This window comes from Buceros rhinoceros, unplaced genomic scaffold (genome assembly GCF_000710305.1).
Source record: "Buceros rhinoceros silvestris isolate BGI_N320 unplaced genomic scaffold, ASM71030v1 scaffold5482, whole genome shotgun sequence".
Taxonomy (NCBI): Eukaryota; Metazoa; Chordata; class Aves; order Bucerotiformes; family Bucerotidae; genus Buceros; species Buceros rhinoceros.
The window spans coordinates 35752-56308 of NW_010400546.1; the positions used below are offsets into that span (position 1 = coordinate 35752).

The 20557-nt window shown below is 36.6% G+C and overlaps 1 protein-coding gene across 1 annotated transcript in view; it reads left to right on the forward strand.

The window, feature by feature from the left end:
* Positions 1–20557, forward strand: part of LOC104489703 (A disintegrin and metalloproteinase with thrombospondin motifs 6-like) — a gene marked incomplete at its 5' end in the record, with an annotated part of 110138 nt that overhangs the window by 33410 nt on the left and 56171 nt on the right. The window contains 2 exons of the mRNA XM_010131897.1: positions 8631–8674; positions 11529–11634. Of these exons, the coding sequence (XP_010130199.1) occupies positions 8631–8674; positions 11529–11634 (150 nt within the window). The remainder of the gene's footprint in view (positions 1–8630; positions 8675–11528; positions 11635–20557) is intronic.

Below are 20557 nucleotides of genomic sequence, written 5' to 3' on the forward strand. Positions count from 1 at the left end.
CAGGAATGCAGAGAAAGCTGGAATGTATTATTTCCTTACAATAAGAGGCTTTTAAAGCTAGTACTCTGAATTTTGGTATGATGACTTTTTTTATTAGTGATTTGAAATGCTGTAACATGGTCTAGGATACGTCTCAATCTGAGAAGCACCTCAGGGCCTTCATCTTGTCTTCAGAACTGTTTTTGTTTATAAACTCATCTATGAAGTCCTCTATTTTCATGTAATTAGTACGTTTTGCAATAGCTCCGCTATATGCTTGTGTGACACATCAACATAGTGTTGAAAAAAAACTTCTTTGTTGATATATTTTTCATGAACTTACTTCAAAGTTTTTTTAGAGACTCTAGGAGTGGGATTTACCTCGAATTAAATCATAATCTCACAAAGAGCTTTGTACATTTGTCCTAAGAACACCGATAATGCTAGTGATTATGGTAAATTTGCAACTGCTGCTTTGATGTTACACTGCCCAAATTGATGAAGACAAATGACAGCATTAAAAAAATTGCTTCAGAAGAGAGTTTATTTTTACTGTTATGATTGCATTTGCAGTTTAGAAAAAGTAGTATGGAAAAGTTTCATCTAGAATGCAATTATTTAAAATATTTTTTTCATGGAAATCAGTAGAATTGGAACTTACAGCAGTAATAGCTTTTCTAGCTGTAACTCAGAATTTAGTTTACCTACCCAAGCTAAGTATCAGAAAAAAGTCCAATAGAGCCAGACTTTAGTATATCACAGTTTTAAAGACATGGAAACTAATAATAGAAAAAGCTGTTTCTGCTTAGTGATGTGTAATGTATGTTATTCTTTTCCTTCCTTGGTTTAAATAGCTCTTTTTGGTTTGGGGTTTTTGAGGAAGAAACCAAATAAGATGTGTACTTTATTTTAAGGCAGAATGCTGTCGTGGTGTACCACTTTCAGTAAGGCTATGTTAAATGCTCTATTAAAGCTTTAGAAAGACATCTCCTTCTTTGACAAGGTGATCCACTTAGTGGGTGAGGGAAGGGCTGTGGATGTTGTTTACCTGGACTTTAGCAAAGTCTTTGACACTGTTTCCCACAGCATTCTCCTGGAGAACCTGGTTGTCATGGCTTGGATGAGTGCACTCTCTCTTTTTTTGGATAAAATCTGTCTGTATGGTCAGACCCAAAGAGTGGTGGGGGATGGAGTTCAGTCCAGTTGGCAACTAGTCAGAAGTGGTGTCTCCCAGGGCTCAGTGCTGGGACCTCTTCTCTTTAATGTCTTTATCAATGATATGGATGAGAGAATTGATTGAGTGCACCTTCAGTAAGTTTGCAGACAACAGCAGGTTTGGTGGGAGCATTGATCTGCTTGATTGTAGGGAGGCTCTGCCGAGGGATCTGGACAGGCTGGATTGATGGGCCAAGGCCAGTGGTATGAAGTGCAACAAAACCAAGTGCTGGGTCTAGCACTTGAGTCAGAACAACCCCCTGCAATGTTACAGGCTTGGGGAAGAGTGGCTGGAAACCTGCCCAGCAGAAAAGGACCTGGGGGTGCTGGTCAGCAGCTGGCTGAGTATGAGCCAGCAGTGTGCCCAGGTGACCAAGAAGGCCAATGGCATCCTGTCACGTATCAGGAATAGTGTGGCCAGCAGGAGCAGGGAAGAGATTGTCCCCCTGTACTGGGCACTGGTGAGGCCACACCTTAGCACTGTGTCCACTTTTGGGCCCCTCGTTACAAGAAGGACATTGAGGTGCTGGAGTATGTCCAGAGAAGGGTAACAAAACTATTGGAGGGCCTAGAGCACAAATCTTGTGAGGAGCAGCTGAGGGAACTGGGATTGTTTAGCCTGTAGAAAAGGAGACTGAGGGGAGACTTTATCACTCTCTACAGGTACCTGAAAGGTGGTCGTAGAGAGGTGGGTGTTGGTCTCTTCTCCCTAGGAATAAACGATAGGACAAGTTACACCGGGGAGCTTTACGTTGGATGTTAGGATAAATTTCTTCACTGAAAAGGTGATAAAAGCAGTGGAAGATACTGACCAGGGAAGTGGTAGATTCATCATTCCTGGAGGTATTTAGAAAATGTGTAGATGTGGTGCTGAGGGACGTGGTTTATCGGTGACCTGGCATTGCTGTGTGAACTGTTGGACTTGGTTATTTTGAGGTTCTCTTCTGAACAAACTGCTTCTGTGATTCTATGACACCAAAAAGTATTGTGTTACAAAAAGTATTGCTGTTTGTAACCTGTGCAAATCTAATGAACAATTTATCTTGAATGATGAACTATTGAAGAATTATGATACAGAACTTTTTATGAAAACTGGCCAAAAGACTATATTTTTTACAAAAACTGTATTTTTTACACAGTTCTCTGGATTAGTGACATTACCTGCACTTGCAAAATAACTGCTTTTTAATCATAGCCAAGTATATGTACGCAAAAGAATATGGTAAAACTACAAGCTACTTACTGTTCTTTTCTTTTTTATTTTCCATAATTTAGAAATAGGTGTTGTAATTGTCTGATACCTTTAGGTTTTTGGTCCTTTTAAGGGAAGTCTGAGATTTCAGTATTATTCAGCAGTAGTTCAGTTTATTGTTCTAGGTGTGGGAACTAGATTAACTTAACTTTTTAAAATGGGGGTGGGGGGGGTTGTCTGGTCTTTTAACTCTTAGTCAGATTGAGACGTGTGCTTGGATGCATAGATAAATGAAGTTGCATAGCATGTAGATTAAAAAGTAAAAAAGATCCAGTTCTAATGAACCCATTATGTTTATTATTGAGAAAGGGTATTTAAAATGGACAGTCCTTATTTTAATAGCTTACTGTCAACACCTATAGTAGTAAAAAGCACATGTCAGAAAGTACAACTTGGTTTAAAACAAATGAAAAATAACATCTTTTCAGAAATAACATATTTGAAAATGTTCCTTAAAAATTAACTCAGTAATTTGTAATAGTTAGCTCTGTTTCCTCTTAGTCAGGACAGAACTAGTTCCGAGGCTTTGTCTTGTTTTCTGACAAACTTTACAAGCAAGTTAATTGGAAAATCCTGTCGTTTTACATATATAAAGTCCTTGTTTAGCTTTATGTCCATTCATACCTATTTGTCATTTTTGTCTTTTCTGGATTTTCTTATATTCATGTACCTTTGACATTTATATTCCTATTGGTGGTAGGTTTTTCCTCAGCAATTTGCTGTGATTTTATTTTTTACTTCCTAAACTCTTTTTCATTTAAGAATGTTCTTTAAAAAACCTCAGTTATTTTTGTCAATATCTATCTCAAATATTACTAAGGCATATTGGTAGCTTTCAGGTAGTTTTAGAGTTGCTTTTTGTGCTTATAAATGTCCTGGTTTGAGCTTGTGATTCATACTGGTTTTGAACAGTTCTAATTTCTAATAAGAGTTTTTAATGCTTTATTAATTTATCATGCTTAAAGAAAATACATGCTGTGGTTTATTCTGTTGATCAGTTACATTCTTTAAAGTGTATCCGATGCTAGTATTTATTTATTTTTCCAATTCTGTTACAGGTATATTTCGATCTATCTATCTCAGTTCTCAGTGTTAGTTTGGTGCAGGTAGTCCTTCTTTCTAGCACAGTGGACACTTCCAGTAACATACAGCTAGTGATGATGGTACTTTATAAAGACTCTATTCTTTTATTGGGCTGTTTCACATAATCAGACTGGTGTTATCCTTGAATGTATAAATACATATTAACATGTAAGAAGTAGTAATTCATTTTACCTTGTATCTACTACTGTTAATATCAGTATTAGAACAACTTTTTGAATTGTAATGCACATGCTTCGGAAAGTTTAAAAAGCCCTAGAGTTCAAGGGAAGGTGTCTGAAAGGCCACAGTGTAGTAGTGACGCTGACAAGGTTTAAACTGTTCATCTAATTTAAAAGAAAATTTAAAAAATCATTTCAGCATGAAAGAGATTTCTACTGGGACAGAGGGATTCAACTTTGCTGATAAAGGCATAACAGCATCTCCCAGGTGGACACTGAAATATTTTTTTTTTTTAATTTTAAGATTGAAGATGCATTAACTAAGTGCTAAAGACTTGAGAAGAAAAATCAGTTAGCAACTAAGATACAGTCTTTACCTCTGAGGTTCCCTAAGCCACAGAGCTGGGGTCTTCTATCAGGAATGGTATCACTCTGTGCCTGCCCTGTTACCCCTGCAAGCACTTGCAAATGACTGCTGTGAGAGAAAGGTCGATGAACTGGATAACCTAGCACAGGTGCTCTTAAATTATGTTGAAAACAACTCTTAATGTGAGATGGAATAGCTCTTAAGGAACAGCTTTTTATCCTGTGTAGCTTCTGGAATTAGTTCCGTTTTTCTGCTATGGGTGGGTGGAGGTATGAGTAACTCATCACGATGCTTTCTAGCCCTCAAACCTGTGAAATTGTACCTTTGGGGTTTTGTGGGGTTTTTTTGGGTGGTGGTGGTTTTTTTTTTGGGAGGGGTTGCATTTTTTTTTTTGGTTTGTTTTGTTTTTTGCTTCGTTTTTGCTTACATAGAACTCTGTGTGAACTTTATAGTTGTGCATCTACATCTTTTAGGCCCACAGGCTGACAAGTTGCAGGGATAAGGTAGAATCCTCGCTCCTTTCCCTTTGGTGTATAGCTAGATGTGAGAGAAATGCCTGTCTTCCCCTAAGGCGTCTGAGATTGGCTGTAGCTGCAAATAACTTATGTGACAAGATTGAGCAGTGCTTACAGTACTTACAGAGAACTCATCTTTGTTATGTATTTGACTTCAGTGTCCAATCAGGATCATACATCTCATCAAATCTGTAGTGGAAATGGATTTTTCTGCAAGTCAGAGATGCAGGTAACTGATACTTCTTCAAGAGATAGTCTGTAGCTTGCATATACACTTATAAGTTAAATAAACATGTCAGTGACTTACTTCTAGTACTGAGGACTGCTGGCACAGAAATTCTTGTGTCCACAATAATAAGCTGACTTCTCCAGAACAGAGTAGCTTTATATGTTTTACCTGATCGTAATTGTGTGTGGCCACCTTCTGAACTTATTCTGTAAATTCTTAGACTAATTGTTTTTATAGGCCAAATCTGTGAAAGGCACCCTGTTTTGTTTTTTGGGTTTTTTTTAACAATTTGATGGACTTTTGAAACAGTTTGATAATACTGATAATAGAATTTCAGTGTCTAAGAATGTGGTCCCTTTCATTTTTTATTTCAGTGGTGTAGGTGCGTATTTTAGCATAGGACATGCTCAAATCCTGCCAAAAGAGACCACTAACACTTCCTGTTTGATTCATGGCATGACAGGAGGCTATTGACATTCCAATTCTTGACCTTCCTGTTGAACTGATAATAGGTCACAGTTCCCGTCCGGCTGATGTGTCAGTCAGAGTTGTCAGTGACAGCTGTGTATCCATCATACATTTCCCAGCTGTCTGATGAGGCTCTTCACCAGCCCTTCAGGTGTGACCAGAAGTCCCAGACCCTTGCCCGTCTGCCCTGTCAAATGATTCGGATCCATTCAGGGTGGAAATGGTCATGTAATCAACAATCTTGCCTCGTGCCTGTTTCCACCCCCAGCCTCGTCACATTTCGGGGACGTATGTACTCACTTTATTAGCAAGCATATGATCTTCTCTTGCAGCTTGGGCAAAGTATTTCCTTGGCTGTCTCAAAATGATCAGACTTCAATCTCATCCTAGGGTTTTTTGCAGGCTGCATGTCTCTTTTCTTACATTCAGATTCTGTGTGGAGGCCCTCTTATGCATTCTGTCAGTGATTCAAAAAGAAAATACATTTGTATCTTGCAAACTGCATTTTTGCATACCTATCATGACCATTGTTAACATTTTTTATGGTTGGTTGAGATATACCTTTTGATTATTTTTGGCTCCTGAAGTATTTACTGCAGTCCTGGTAACAACTATGACTCATCTTCACCTTTGTGGTGGTTTTTTTTGTTACTGTTTTTGTTTGTTTGATTTTTTAAATTTTTTTATTTTAGAATAGCAATTAGACTTATCTAATCTCACACATCATTTGGATGATTTGTCATTTCAGGAGTTGCTTGGTTTGGAGGTACTATCTGGCAAGTGTTGACTCTGTAGTATTCCACATTTTGGAACCCAGCAACTGTGGGTTAAATGGATTCCTTGAAAATTCAACAGAAAGTAAGAGGGAGTGGTGTCAAAACAACAACAAAAAAAGTTAGGCTAATTTGGTTAAATCATATAGAGAAGGAAATGATGGAATTGAGCAGTTTCGTACATAAAAATGGTAAGAAGTTCCAAACAAATCGCAAGCAGAAACCATCCATAAGAAAGGAAATAAAGAAAAAACAAAGCTTGAAGGTGATGTAGGTAAAGTAAGTCATTGGACACTGCAAACTTAAGGTTTTTTTGTTAAACTGAGGCATAGGAGAGTGTACGAATGCTCCTTACAGGAAGTTAATTATTGCCTGTAAAATTTGAGTATTTCAAGAAGCCGTAATTAGAATACATTACTACCTGGGTAGTTCTTGCAAAAACAATAATGTATTGGAAAATAAAATCATGTTTACGTTACTCTTATTATCTAATTTAAGTTTCACTGCTTGCCTATGCATAATGAAAAATGCTCACTACCCAGAATAAACAGAAGGATACAATGATATTTGTTTTTCAATAATATTACAGGAACAAGTGACTTAATTCATATCACTCTCTCCTATCACGGTTTCTTGTGAGCAGTAACTTCAGATTCACACCTCTGTGAGACTAAGCAGATTCAGGCCATAAGGGCAACTTGTCAGCTCTGCTGAAATCTGACATTTTATTTGAGTACTCGAGTTTTGTGGAACTGGCTTAATTCTTAAACATCCATTTTATCTAAGCATTTATGCCTTTAATTGTTTGTTTTCTATTAGCATTGGATATTAAAAAACACTAGAAGACCAGTACTTCCTGTGTTTTGCACAGACTTCTTGTATTCAGCTCTAAACTACATTTAAAGAATTTGAGCAAATTTGTTTTTTCTCACTAAATAAGCCTGAGACCTGTCTGCTTTCTCTGAGAAATAATTTTGCATGATCTTCAATAGGATTATGCTCAAGCTCTGTCTCAAATGCAGAAATATGGACTTTGGTTCCTTAAATATGTAAAGGGCTGGAAATAGTAAAAATCTTTCTTTATCTCTTAATCTATGTCATCTTAAAGCTTTGTGACATACAAAACCTGATTATATTCCAGCATGTTTTACGTAAGAATGCTGATTTGATTACGTCCCCCTCTCCAAATAGCACATGGGAAATCAGTGAGAGCTTCATGTGCCTATAGGACAGCAGAATTTGAACCGCCTTGGTGAGATCAGTACATATGAACATTTACATTTAAAATTAGAGCTTAATCCCATAAACTGCTCCACACTCAGTACCTTTGAAAATCACAGGAGTTCCTTGTGGTCACAGTAGTCTACATGCTTACAGAGTTTAACGGATTTGTTCCAAATTTTAAGCTTTGTAATTTTGTCCATGAATTTGGCTTACAGACAGACCTTAACTCTGTTAGCATTGAAAGGTGTATATATAGATCTTGTGATCAGACTCCTGCTTGATAACTGTTCTTAGGTTATTTTTAACAGAAATGGCTGGTAGTCTGAAACTAGTATCTGTTTGGGTTAAAAATTAAAACATAGAGACAGTATCTTTTAATCTTTGTTTTCACTCAGCATTCAAAAGAATGTTTTTCTTATTATTATTATGAAGCATGCTATTATTAATTATTATGAAGCATACTATTATTAATTATTATGAAGCATACTGCAAGGAAATCAGTATAAATCCTTGAAGATTAAAGGCATTGTAGGAGTATTCTTGTATCGCTAGCCTCGTCATAGGACTACATAATCAAAATATGAAGGTGAAATTAATGAATTTACTGCTGTATAACCACTGCTATTGTTATTAACTTTGCCACAGAAAATATTTCAATTCCTTTTTTAGCTCCAAATACTTACATGTTAACTACACAAAACCTCATTGAGCTTCTGTATTTGATGACATTATTTAGCTTTTTGCAAAGATGTTTTTCATTTTAGTTTCTTATAATAAACTCTTGAGACATATATAATCATTGTTAGATAATAGAGATAATGAGAAGGGAACTATAATGGCAGTTCCTAAGATTTTTTTTTTAATGTATAATTCTTGTTGTAATAATTGAGATTTATAGTTTTTAAATAGAATCAAAGTTTAAGTAGTATGAGTTACAATTAATATTGTTTAGGTATTAAATGTGAGACTATAAGGGCATTCCAATTATGTTCAAAAAGTTGAAGTTAAGTGTTTTGAATCAATAGCAGTCTATAAACATGCTGCTGTAACTTCTTAGCAGCATGGTAGACTGTTTTATGGAGCTGGTGATTACAAAGATCCACTTTAACCATTTTTCTCTTACTGGCAGGTGTCCCACTGGCTTGAGGCCAGCGGCTGCGAGTGTACTGCAGCTTGCGGTTTACACCAGAGTGTAGAAAATACCGACACCAGCTGGCTGCACATAATTAAGCTGATCGCGGTCTGACAACTTGAACTATGATACAGATATGTGATAAATACACAAAATATCTTATGACTTTGATTCTCTGACATATTTTCTCTACTTTTTTTTTCCTCCTTAACAGATATGATATCTGCACTTATAAAAACAAGCCTTGTGGAACACTGGGTAAGATTATAAAGAGAAATTTCAGCTTGCATTTGGTGTTTCCTTGCTTTATGCTCAGCTATTGATTTACTGACTGAATAGATCTTTTTAAGTTTATGCTTTTAAAATTTTGCAGTTTTATAAACATGAACAATAAAAGGTAGCCTCAGTGGATTTCAGCTTTGATACATTGCTGGAAGTTTAAATTAAGTGAGTTGCTGCTCTGTATTTCTTGTCTGGCAGCTGTAGATATGGTAAAATCCAGCAGGTTACTCAAACTTAATTCTTGCAGAAGGGAAGCTGCTGTTTATTTCCATTCAACCTGTCTCCATGATCTAGCTAAAAAAACACAAGACCTCAGGAAAGTTAAAAACCAAACCAACCAAATAAACAAAATAAACCCTTACAAAAGAAACAAGCTTTGAGGTTTGCGCTGTTGCGCTTTTGTACACAGGGAGTACACTTCAGCTTATTCCTTTCACAGAGAAAAATACCAGACTGAAACTTTTTAAAACAATGCTTTTACAATGGAGAAGCGCTCTCAGCACCCTTAGGTGCAGATGGAGAGCTATATTAACATAGGTCATTAGCGTGCTAGTTCTTACTGTATCCAACTTTGGTATAAAGGCAAGTTCTGCTTCCCTTTAATCCAGCATAACAGAGAATAGACTTTGACAAATGTTTTGTTAAACTAAAGGCTTGATTTAAAAAAAAAAAAAAATCGCATATGGTGTCAGTTCCAACTCAGTGTTACAGGACTCTTGGTGACACAACCACGACAATTTATTTGCGTTATAAGCAGTGAATTGGAGAAGAGACGAGGCCCTGTGGCCCTCTTTTGCAAGGCATTTAATATGCTTAAGTCCCACTGATCTCCAGAAACTAAAGTTACGCATATTTTTAAGGAGTCTGTGAACAGAAGTGTCAGAGAGGTCTCAAAAGGTCAAGAGAAACCTGAGTCATTGGTATTCTAGGAAGAAACAGAAGTAAAGGATTTCTTGTGGCATAGACATCTCTCTCCTATTCCAGTTTCCTAAAACAGGGAATCTTTCATATACCTTCTTAGAAAAGATAGACTTCAGATGTCTTTGCAGCCTGTCTGTGGCTCCAGTGAAGGAGAACTCCTTATTTAAGTCGGAGCCATAGACTGAGTTCTTGACTGTCTGCAAGCATGGTGTGGAATTACGTTAATCTGGTCCTGTAAGTCACTGAAGCACGTGCTGAAGTTATAAGATCTGAAGACAGAGGTGACTTTATGGCTCAAATGTGGTAGACTTTGCAGTGGAATATGGGAGTTGGTACATAAGTATTGCAATGTTGTCTTCACAATGTCCCTCTCAATTAGAATAGCGTGGGTAAACTGTAATTACTGTGTTTTCTACAGGTTGCACACTGCCAAAAATAAACAGATTTTTCTGCATGCATAGTCTTTTTTCTTCTGTTTCATCCTGTCCTCAGTGGGTGTGTCTGCACTGATGATTTGTTTATAGCAGTAGTACTGTTTGACGCAAATTCTACAGACACACATTGTCACCTTTTGCCCATGTCAGTTTGGTGGTCAGAGTAGTTTTGGTGTGTGCAAACTAGATTTGTTCTGGAGAAAACTAAATCAGAACATACACTCCCCAAATGCTCCGTATGTGTCTAGAGGAGATGCTAGGGTCTAAATCACTACATGGGATGTATTCTCATGATAGCCTGTAACAGTTTTTCCTTTAGAAAGCTTTGAACCACATGTGTAATGAATACGTTTAACCTATGGGATTAAACTAGTCAAAAGTAGTGTCCAACCCACATACACATATATGTAAGGAGCCTCAATATCAGTGCTTCACCCTGCTGACCCTCTCCTACAGCTTCAGATTAATGTCCTCATGTGGACGTACCAAGCAAGCACTTGTCGTCTTGCTTATTCTTACTCCAAATGAAATAATTTGAAGTGCCTGCTCTTATAGAAAGTATGATTTCCCTCTTCCCCTCTCCCTGCTTTATTCCCCCAATCTTGCAACCAAAGTAATGCTTTTTCCAGGGTTTTTTTGTTATAGTGTGGTCAACTGTGCAGGTAATCTTCTTAAAGATAGGATTACTGCTTCTTTCAAATAAAAAACTCTAGGGAGGGTTATATTAAAATAAATCTGATTTTAAGAGCTTTCTTTAGTAGTACTATGATTGACTGCAGTACATTGCATGATAATCTGTTGCTGAAGAACATGTAAGATACAGAAGAGATGTATTCTGTAAATGCCAGTGGCTTTCACTCTCTAAAAAAAGCTTTAGAAAGTGCTTGTACTACGATAAGGTATTAATTCCAGAAGATGATGGGTCATAAATGGAAAAGACTTACATGGTTAAATGAATGCTTGATATTAACGTGTCTCCTTTCTCTTCACTGATGCATTGTTTTGGTTTTTTTTTTTTTATTTTTTTAACATACCATGTGGGGCTTTTCATAGCTAAAAAAGTTGCTTGTATGTTTTTATGAACCCACTAAACTTAAACAGATTTCTTTAGAAAAATAATGTGGATACATTTTGCTTTCTTCAGGCTCAAGAATGTTAAAATAGAAATGCTTTCTTGAATTCCCTCTCCTGGCTCAAGTTACTAGGTGGTCCCAAGTTACCAGAAGTAAAATTTATAAATCTAACCCCTAGTCTAGACATTTTCCAGTACTGACTGCAGTTCAAAAAATATTAATGTCTAGCCGGCAAAGTGAAATTCCCCCCAGTGATTTTGCAAATGACTAGAAAGTTAACCTTTTGCCAACTGCTCCTTCTGTGCATAGAGGTTATTAAAAAGAATCCAGGCATTTATAACTAGGGCTTTTAAGACTGAAACACCTTGGCATGACCCTTTGTGTCTCCTTCTGTTTATTCAGGCTTGGCCTCTGTGGCTGGAATGTGTGAGCCTGAAAGGAGCTGCAGCATTAATGAAGACATTGGCCTAGGTTCAGCTTTTACCATTGCACATGAGATTGGTCACAAGTGAGTGAGTTTAAAAGAAGAATACGTTTTAATGTATCACCTTTTTCGTAGTATTTTAATAATAGATACTTTTTTTTTCCCTGCATGGCTGTACCATCTCTATTCTGGTGCTCCATGTTTGTAGTATTTGTGAGTGGCAGTACATTTTATTTAGTATAAGGGCTTCAAATTTAGAATTGGAGACTCATTGTTTACCCTTTGATTTCAGATTCCACTTAAATCTGTGCTTTTGAGATTTGGCTCACAACCTTCCTACTGTCTTTCATATTTTTAAATATTTGGCTTTGAAAATCCCCCCACCCCCCTCCTGCCCCTTACGTTTGTCTGTCTTTTTTTATGAAACAGTTAGAAGGTAATTTTTTTGCTCTTTCTTATTTTGTCTCGAATATAATTCAAACTGTTTTCATTAAAACATTGAGTCTGTTGTCAATATTCATACACTTTTAGTCTTCTTTCACTCAAGCATGAAGTATATAAAACAGTTGTAGAGCAGTCATATCATCACTTGTAACATTTTAAGCATCAGTATATCATTTTCAAGAGCATGATGTTATGAGACTGATAAAATCTGAGTAGTTTGGTCTGGAAATATTTCTGGTCTTCCTTCAAAAGGCAGCATTCTTGGTACATGCTGACAACTCTAAAAAGATTAGGCTCCTTCTATTCAAGAGGTTTCCTTCTTTTGTTTACATGGCTTGACCAATACTGAGTTACGGATGACATACTCTTCCAGTCATTAACTGATGCAACTGCTTAAAGTTCCAATGCAGATTGAAATGGAAGCTATTAATCTACTTATCAAAAAAAAAAAAAAAAGAAAAAAAAGAGTTGGAAGTAAACAGTTATTTCCAACCCACCTATCATGCAAGATAATAACTGGGCAAGTATGATCTCATTTATGTTATGTATGAAAAAATTCATTGTTGTGCTGAAGTAGATGAACTTTAGAATCCAAAAGCAGTTGTATAAGATCTGAACAAAAATAATTTAAAACACATGTGACTCTCCTCATCTTAATTTCCTTCTTTCTTTTCCTTCACTTGTATGAGTTGAAAAATATATGGTAAAGGAAAATATATATCCACTGTTGAAGAAAGTGCTCCTCCAAATCACTCATAGTTCTGAAATTCTTGTTAATAACATATATATATAGTTATAGTGATATATATATATAGTGATGGGTGACCTTGTTGTTAATTTGTCACATGTTTAACAAGAAAAACAATCTTCCAATACCACATCTTCATTCTAATCCATGTTATGCAACTACATCGTTTATGTAGGTTATTCCACAGATAAATGAATATAATTTAAGTATATGCAGCTATTTTATCATGTAGTGCTGGCATGATGACAAGAATTGATTTGAAGAGCTTAGGCTTTGGTTAGAATCCAAGAAAAACAATATAGCAATAGCATATATCCTGTGATCACAGGAATTTTTTTTATTCCTTATCTTTTGGCTTCTTATACGTAAGGTCATTTAAAATTCTGAAATAGCAGCTCTTGGAGGCACTCACCTCATCCTGTAGCTGGCATGGCTTGTCAAATGCTGGTTTGAAAAGAAAGTAGAAATTATATTCATTTAGCTTTTATCCAATGCACAGTGGTTAAAGAAAATCTGAAAGCTTGGTCTTAAAAATGGACATGCCATGTAGGTACCTTCATTAAAGCTGTGAAGAATATGTGAGCAAAAAATCTTCAAGATTTGTAACGATTTGTTCTATCCACACATCACCTCTCATTCACTCACACAATGACTGAATGCCCCTATGACTATATCAAGGAAGTTGTTATTTCCTCTCATCTTCCTGCTTCCTAGTAGCTACTAGAAGGTACTTGCATATGAGAGCAAAATATTCATATTTGTCTTTGGTCGTGATTGCTTTTCTCTCCAGACATATGATGGGAAATAGAAAATTGGCTTCATTGTCACATGAAAAGTAGAAGTTTTTAAGGGACGTCCCTACTGTTAAAGAAGTGCAGTCTGAACCCTAAGTTTCCCAAACCTACACTGAATATATAATTTACAACAAAAAAATTAAATCAGAATGGGAGGACTGCACTTTGAAGATCGTGTTTTTATTAGTTATATAGTTGCAACAGAATACTGATTTTTTTTTAAAAAATGTTCGACTAAAATAAAATTCTCTTGTGATTAAAAGAGAATGGTAATGGTACTAATAATACCTATGTTTTGATAGATTATCCACATTTTCTCCAAAACTGGATTTGTTAGATTTCTTGATGGAAGTATGGCTCAACTTGTTGTTAGTTACTAGTAGTTTATAAAGTTAAGAGTGATGAGAAGTCATTAGTTCATTCAGTCTGCTTTTCTCTATAACATAGTGTATTAAATTTAATATTTTAACCTTGTATTGATCCAATTAACGTCCATTTGGTTGAAGAATATTATTCAGAAACGCAGTTAGTCTTGAAGTCTTAAAGAGACTGAGGGTGTGTGTGTCATTGTTAAGGTCAGTCCTAACTTCTGCTAAATATTGATAAGCATTTTTAAAAATACGTTTTTTAAAAAAATTGTTTCCGTTCCATACAACCTGTAGTTTTTATGTGTCTATAAGCCAGTTTTGGTACAGGTAAGCTATATATAGTTGGGACTTATAACCATCTGTTTTAGTTGAAAATGACCATATATTGTGATTAACTCTATTTTCTTTCTCGATGGCATAAAGAATGGTGTTAGAATAATACTTGTATGACTTTTTTCCTCCCTGTGCATGGTTCAGAGAACAGTATTGTATTACTCTCAGTGCTTCTGTGAATCAGATAAAATTCAGAGTGGGCCCTTTCGCCTTCAGAACAGTGTCTCTAGAAATTGGATTTATGTTGCTTGACTTACAGAATGCTTACTTTCCAACCATTATATATTTCCCACCAAAGAACTTAAGATTTCTGGTAAGCGTAAACCACAGCCAGTGATTTCTCATGGTAGGAGTGAGAATTGAATGCGTATTCCCTGCATTGTCATGCAAATGTTGACATTTTAGTAGTGAAGAAAGGAATTATTGCAGGTTTGAATATGCTTTTATGCTCAGAGAAGTTGTAAGACTTAGGATTTTCTGTTTCACTACCAGATGAGTTACTTGGCTTTAAGCTCTATGCTTTGTAATTTGAAGACCTTATAAAATGCCTAGCTTGGCCCATGCATGCTGTATAGGATGCTTAGTTGAACTGATAAGGAATTCCAGGTTCCTTTGAAAGAGATATATCCCTAAAAGAAAGGGATTGTGCTATTTATTGTTGCAGTCCTATGCAGTAAGCTGAGATCCAGAAACTAAATATCAAAGTGAAAAATAACAAATAAAGTAAAAGGCGGGGGAGGGAGGAAGTGTCTAAACGTGAAGATGGTGGAATAGGAACAGATAGCTGCCTATGAAATTTTGAGTAAGAGAAGAATTTACTAATGACAGACGGCTATTGAGAGCTGTATGGAAGGAGCAGAGAGAAAACACTGGTGGCTAAAGTAATTTCTGAAAAGTCAGTATTGTCTTGACTTATAGAATATGTAATGAATTGAAATTCAGAGGAGTTTGGCAGTCGTATTTTGATGAAAAGAAGGTGTAGAGAAACAATAAGAAAATAGATAGATTATAGTATAATATAGTAAATTGGCTTTAAGATGGAGAACAACATTTAAAGCATGAATTTAGTTCCGAATTAGTTCACATGGCTAAAACGTGCCTACAATTCTAACACTTTTTTAAAAAAACCTTTTTTTAGTCTCTATGCAGAGTAGAAAAGTTGCATAAATATTCTGCCTTCCATATCAGAAACTTGGTCTTCAATGCTGGAGTAGAAATTTCTATTCTAGGAAATGATAGAGATACTTCCATAAGCTGCTTGTCTTTTCCTCATTCTTCAGTGGTCAGCGAGCTTCATGTTTGATCAGTCAAACCTAAGCTGCATTATCGGACCTGAGTTTGAGTGAGGTGTTTTCCAGAAGAAATACATGTCAAGGAATGTATATGTTACACAGCTAGAAGGAAAATACTCCAATCTGAAGTAATAGGGACACGTTTACCAAATTTCAAAATAGCTTTCAAAAATAGTTGAAACACAACTAGGATGAATTGTACTAACACCACCTCTGGTCAGCTCTTCCATGGACATATCTCCAGTTGATCCTGTCGTCTGTGTTGTATATATGCTGTTGATGGTATCTTTCATCTTCAACTATGGCAGAGCTGACAGACCATCTAAAATCTACACTGTATGAACACCTCAACACCAGCCAGAACAAGTTAAATCTTATCCCCTAGGACTGAGTGATAAAGATGCCTTAAATTTTTAGGGCCAGTTTAAGTAACTGTGTCCAGTTTTTGGCTGGACAAGCTGCGTAAGACGATACAAAGTCACATTCTCACTCTGCACTCACCCCACCCCACCCCCCTGCCTGCCTTGGTCTTTTTTCCTAAAAGAACATTGTTTTATGTCAGCTTTTGTAATATTGAAGGTATAAAAGCATGCTTCTATAAAAACAGCCTTCACTGGGACTTCAATTTTAATGATGTTTGGGCATATAAAATGACATATAAACGTAAGACTAGAAAAACAGTTGTGGTTTCTGTGACGTATATATTTTCAATATAAAAAAAGCTTGTGTTTGAGTATCTTTGAAATGTTATTTGAAGTTTAGATTTGACAATTCTAAAGTAACTTGTCCAACACTAAAGCATTCTAATCAAGGACAAGGAATATAACAACAATTCACAGATCTTAATAATTAAGTTTAAGAAGAGCAAATAGGGGTGGATAGGAGGGTTATCATAGTCTTCAGGGTACCATGAATTTCCAAAGGAAATCTGAGCTCAGAAGTTTGCTTCCTGATTAGAGCCAGTACTTTCCATTTTGACCTGCAATGTAGAGACCTGGTATGTTCATACTCCGGCTTTGTGTAGCACACAAACCATACTCGTTGTTGCTCTTGTGGCATGAAAGCTGGATAGCTGCGGCAGTGTAAACCAAGAGGGGAAGTTTGTGCTCTACTTTTTCTAGTAGTCCCGTAGAAGTCTGTCGTTTCCCCAGAAAAAAATACTGGTTTCTGAATAAGCTGCATTTCTTTTAAGAAAATTAGAATGTGCTGTGTTGTTAAGAGCTTCATACTCTAATAAATTATTTAATACTAAATTATGCTAATATATAAAATTGTGTTTGATGGGTTTTTTGATCATCAGCCGTAAGTCAGAGAATAATGATGCATAGGAGGTAAATGTGAAAAATGTTATGATGAAAGAATGCTAAATTTATGTTTAATTTCATGGCAGATATGTTTGTTATAAACCTACCACTATTCAATTTGTTTGTTTCCCAAGTTTTCAGGGGAGTAATATGTTTCCAAGAGGGCAGGGTTTTTAATTCTGTGTTACTTCATAATAAAGGATCATGCATTCTCCAAACCATATAATCATCTCACAATGCAGGAAATCAGCAGTTAAGGTTATAACCCACATTAAGACATGTAAATGGAAAGTGAAGTAACTAATTAACTTTGATTCTTCCCTTGAGGGCAACAATGCACTATCAGGTAGTTTCAACAAACGCTGTCAATGTTTGTGATCCTAAATTAAATTAAACTGATTTTTCAAGACACTTTTTAATATTTTATTCTTTTATTTTTCATATCATTTAAGGGTGAGTTGCAATCTGCATGGTGTTATGAAGCTACTTTTATATACCATTTCCTAGACGTAGGTGGAAGGCTATGCAGAAAGAGGAGAACTTTCTCATACGGCATGGTATTAGGGATTAGGTATTAGAGTTAAATAAGTAAAGAAAAAGTGCTCACTTATTACTATAAAACTATAAAATAAGAAGAGTGTGTCTTCTCCAAAGATTTACCATAATATTGTATCAATTGACAAATACTTCACTGCTAGTAGACATGTTATATGCGGTTTATACTTTGATATTGTAGGGTGGGGGAAAGGTCTTTTGTTCATTAATAGTAGATTATATTCACATTTATGCACTTTTTATTGAACAAAGTAATGCTGAAACAAGCTAGTTTTCCATTTCTTCCTTCCTCGGATGTGTTCTAATGTCACTAAAAAAAGGCAATTCAAAGCTATGGTAACATTTACAGATACAGAGGAGCTGTCGATTTTCATATTTTTTCAAACTAGGCTGTTAATAGACATTCTAAGCTACTTGAAATACATACATAGATTTAAATGACTCTTCTGTAATTATGAGAATAAGTACACAGTCCTACAAAAATAAAAAAATACAAAGTTTATGAAAAAGTTGATAGCTAATAAACTGGCAGTTTTTATAAGCAAATTATAATTCACCCTTTTAGGTCTTAGAGCTAATACAAGGTTCTTCTTCAAGCATGTCTTCCATCTTCTTACTGTAGTAGTGGTTTACAGTTAGAAATTTCTAAAGTATTTGTTACTGGTGAACTTTATGACCCTTCCCCAGCCTTGGCTTCATTCTCTGTAAATGTTGTGAGAGCAGTGTGTCTAACTAACATGCTGAGGCACTGGAGGAAGCTCTAGCCAATGTACCTGGGTTGAGACACTCAGCTTGAAAATGACCCATATCACTAGTAGTTTGTATGTTTATTTTATCTCTTCTAGTGAAAATAATTAGAGTAATAAAACTTCTAAAGGGTACAGTTTCTTTTCTCTCTTAAAAAGAAAGGTTTACTTTTCTTAAAGAGTTACATGTGGTTACACAGGTGTAAATCACCCACAGATAATGGACAAGAAGGTCAAGTGCTTGATTTCACCATATTTTTCTTGCTTGTGTTCCTGTAACTTTGTTGCCTCACCTGACTTAGGTTGGTTGTGTATTACAAATAATTCCCTCAGATAATTTTTCCAGAGATAAGAAAAGCAGACTGCCAAGGGAAAAAGCATCTTTTCCATTACGAATGTTAGTAAATAAAAGAGGCACTTAGCAGTAGTCAGGTTCTGCTGCCGCCTTCGTATTTTTTAAGTAATATACAAACTATAGACAACTTTTAGGAGAGTTTCATTTGTCATTTTAAAGTTCTTAGTGTACTGCTGGGTGAAACATCTTTCCTCAGGATGGTAGGTGGAAAGGTAGCTTAAGAGAAGAACTTGTGTGTCACCTGAGAAGACTTTTCACTCTCTCCTCGCTTATCTGGCTGTTCATTTAAAGACAAAATTCTGCTGGTAGTTTTAGACAGGCTTTTTGAGCCAGTGGAAGAAATACAGTCTGCATCTGTCTAGTGAATTTGAAAAAGGTATGTAAATTATGACAGTGGCTCCACAAAGAGTATTTTATGTTCCTTCTTGTCTTCCTTGCCTTCCCATCCTGATCTAATTACAAACATGCTTTTGTAAAAGACATAGATTTAATGTAATGGAGGCCAAATGTAACCAACATGTTCTGATGGAAATGAAACTGGTGCTTTGGACAGAAATGTGTTTTCATCTGCAATCCTGGCCATAGCAGTGCAAATTACTGGGCTGCAATGGCATGCTGCCACTACCATCTTTGGAAATAGATGACAGTAATTGCAAAACCCCTTTCCAAGCATCAGAAAAAAATTACCTGCACCTAATGATCAGTTTCCTCCTAAATTCATAATCAGGGGCAAGAAGAGCAGCCTTCTTGTAAGGGAATAGATGATTTAGGTGCATAAATATTTATAAAAAATGAAAACGCGTTGAATTCCTTTGTGCATCAGGAATCCCAGCTTCCATTCACAGACATAATTTTTTTATCAGGCATACCACTGCCACCATCAGCATCACCTTTTTCACAAGGAGAGCTGTTAGAAGAAGGAAAACAATTAAAATACAAAGTTTATTCTTTTTATTATAGGCCCAAAAGACACAAATTTCATTTCCCAGACAGTTGAAGTCTGTCATTTCTTTGACAAATTGAATACACCAACTAGGTATAAGCTGGATATGAGGTACAATTAGTCAGCATGATCCAATTCAAATCTTTCCCACATATCCAAATGCACATTTCTATAAAGGAGCCACTCACAGACATTATTAAAAACTAAGATTTTCTATTTTAAGACGCTGTACATAGAATGGCTGCACCACTTGTATGCGCACAAGTCTGTGGGGCCAGATGGGATCCACCCAAGGGTTCTGAGGGAGCTGGCAGAAGTGCTCACCAAGACACTTTCCATCATTTATCAGCAGTCCTGGCTAATGGGGAAGGTACCAATCAAGTGGAGGTTAGCCCATCCACAAGAAGGGCCGGAAGGAGGACCCAGGGAAATACAAGCCTGTTGATCTGACCTTGGTGCTGGGGAAAGTCATGGAGCAGATCCTCTTGAGTGCCATTGCTCGGCAGGTACAAGAAACCAGGTGATCAGGCCTAGTCAGCATGGGTTTATGAAAGGCATATGTATGACCAACTTGGTCCCTTCTATGACAAGGTGACCTGCTTGGTGGATGAGGAAAAAGCTGTGGATGTTGTCTACTTGGACTTTATTAAGGCGTTTGACACTGTTTCCCATAGCATTCTCCTGCAGGAACTGGCTGCCTGTGGCTTGGATGAGTCTGCTCTCTGCTGGATCAAAAACTGGCTGGATGGCCGGGCCCAGCGAGTGGTGGTGAATGGAGTTCAATCCAGCTGGCGGCTGGTCACCAGTGGTGTTCCCCAGGGCTCGGTATTGGGGCCTGTTCACTTTAACAACTTTATCAGTGATCTGGATGAGGGTATTGAGTGCACCCTCAGTAAGTTTGCAGATGACACCAAGTTGGACAGGAGTGTTTATTTGCTTATAAGTCGGGAGGCTCTACCAAGGGATCTGGATAGGCTAGATCGATGGGCTGAGGTCAACTGCATTAAACATAAGGCCAACTGCTGGCTTCTGCACTTTGGTCAAAACAATCCCCTGCAATGTTACAGGCTTGGGGAAGAGTGGCTGGGAAGATGGCCACGAGAAAAAGGCCCTGGGGTTTTTGGG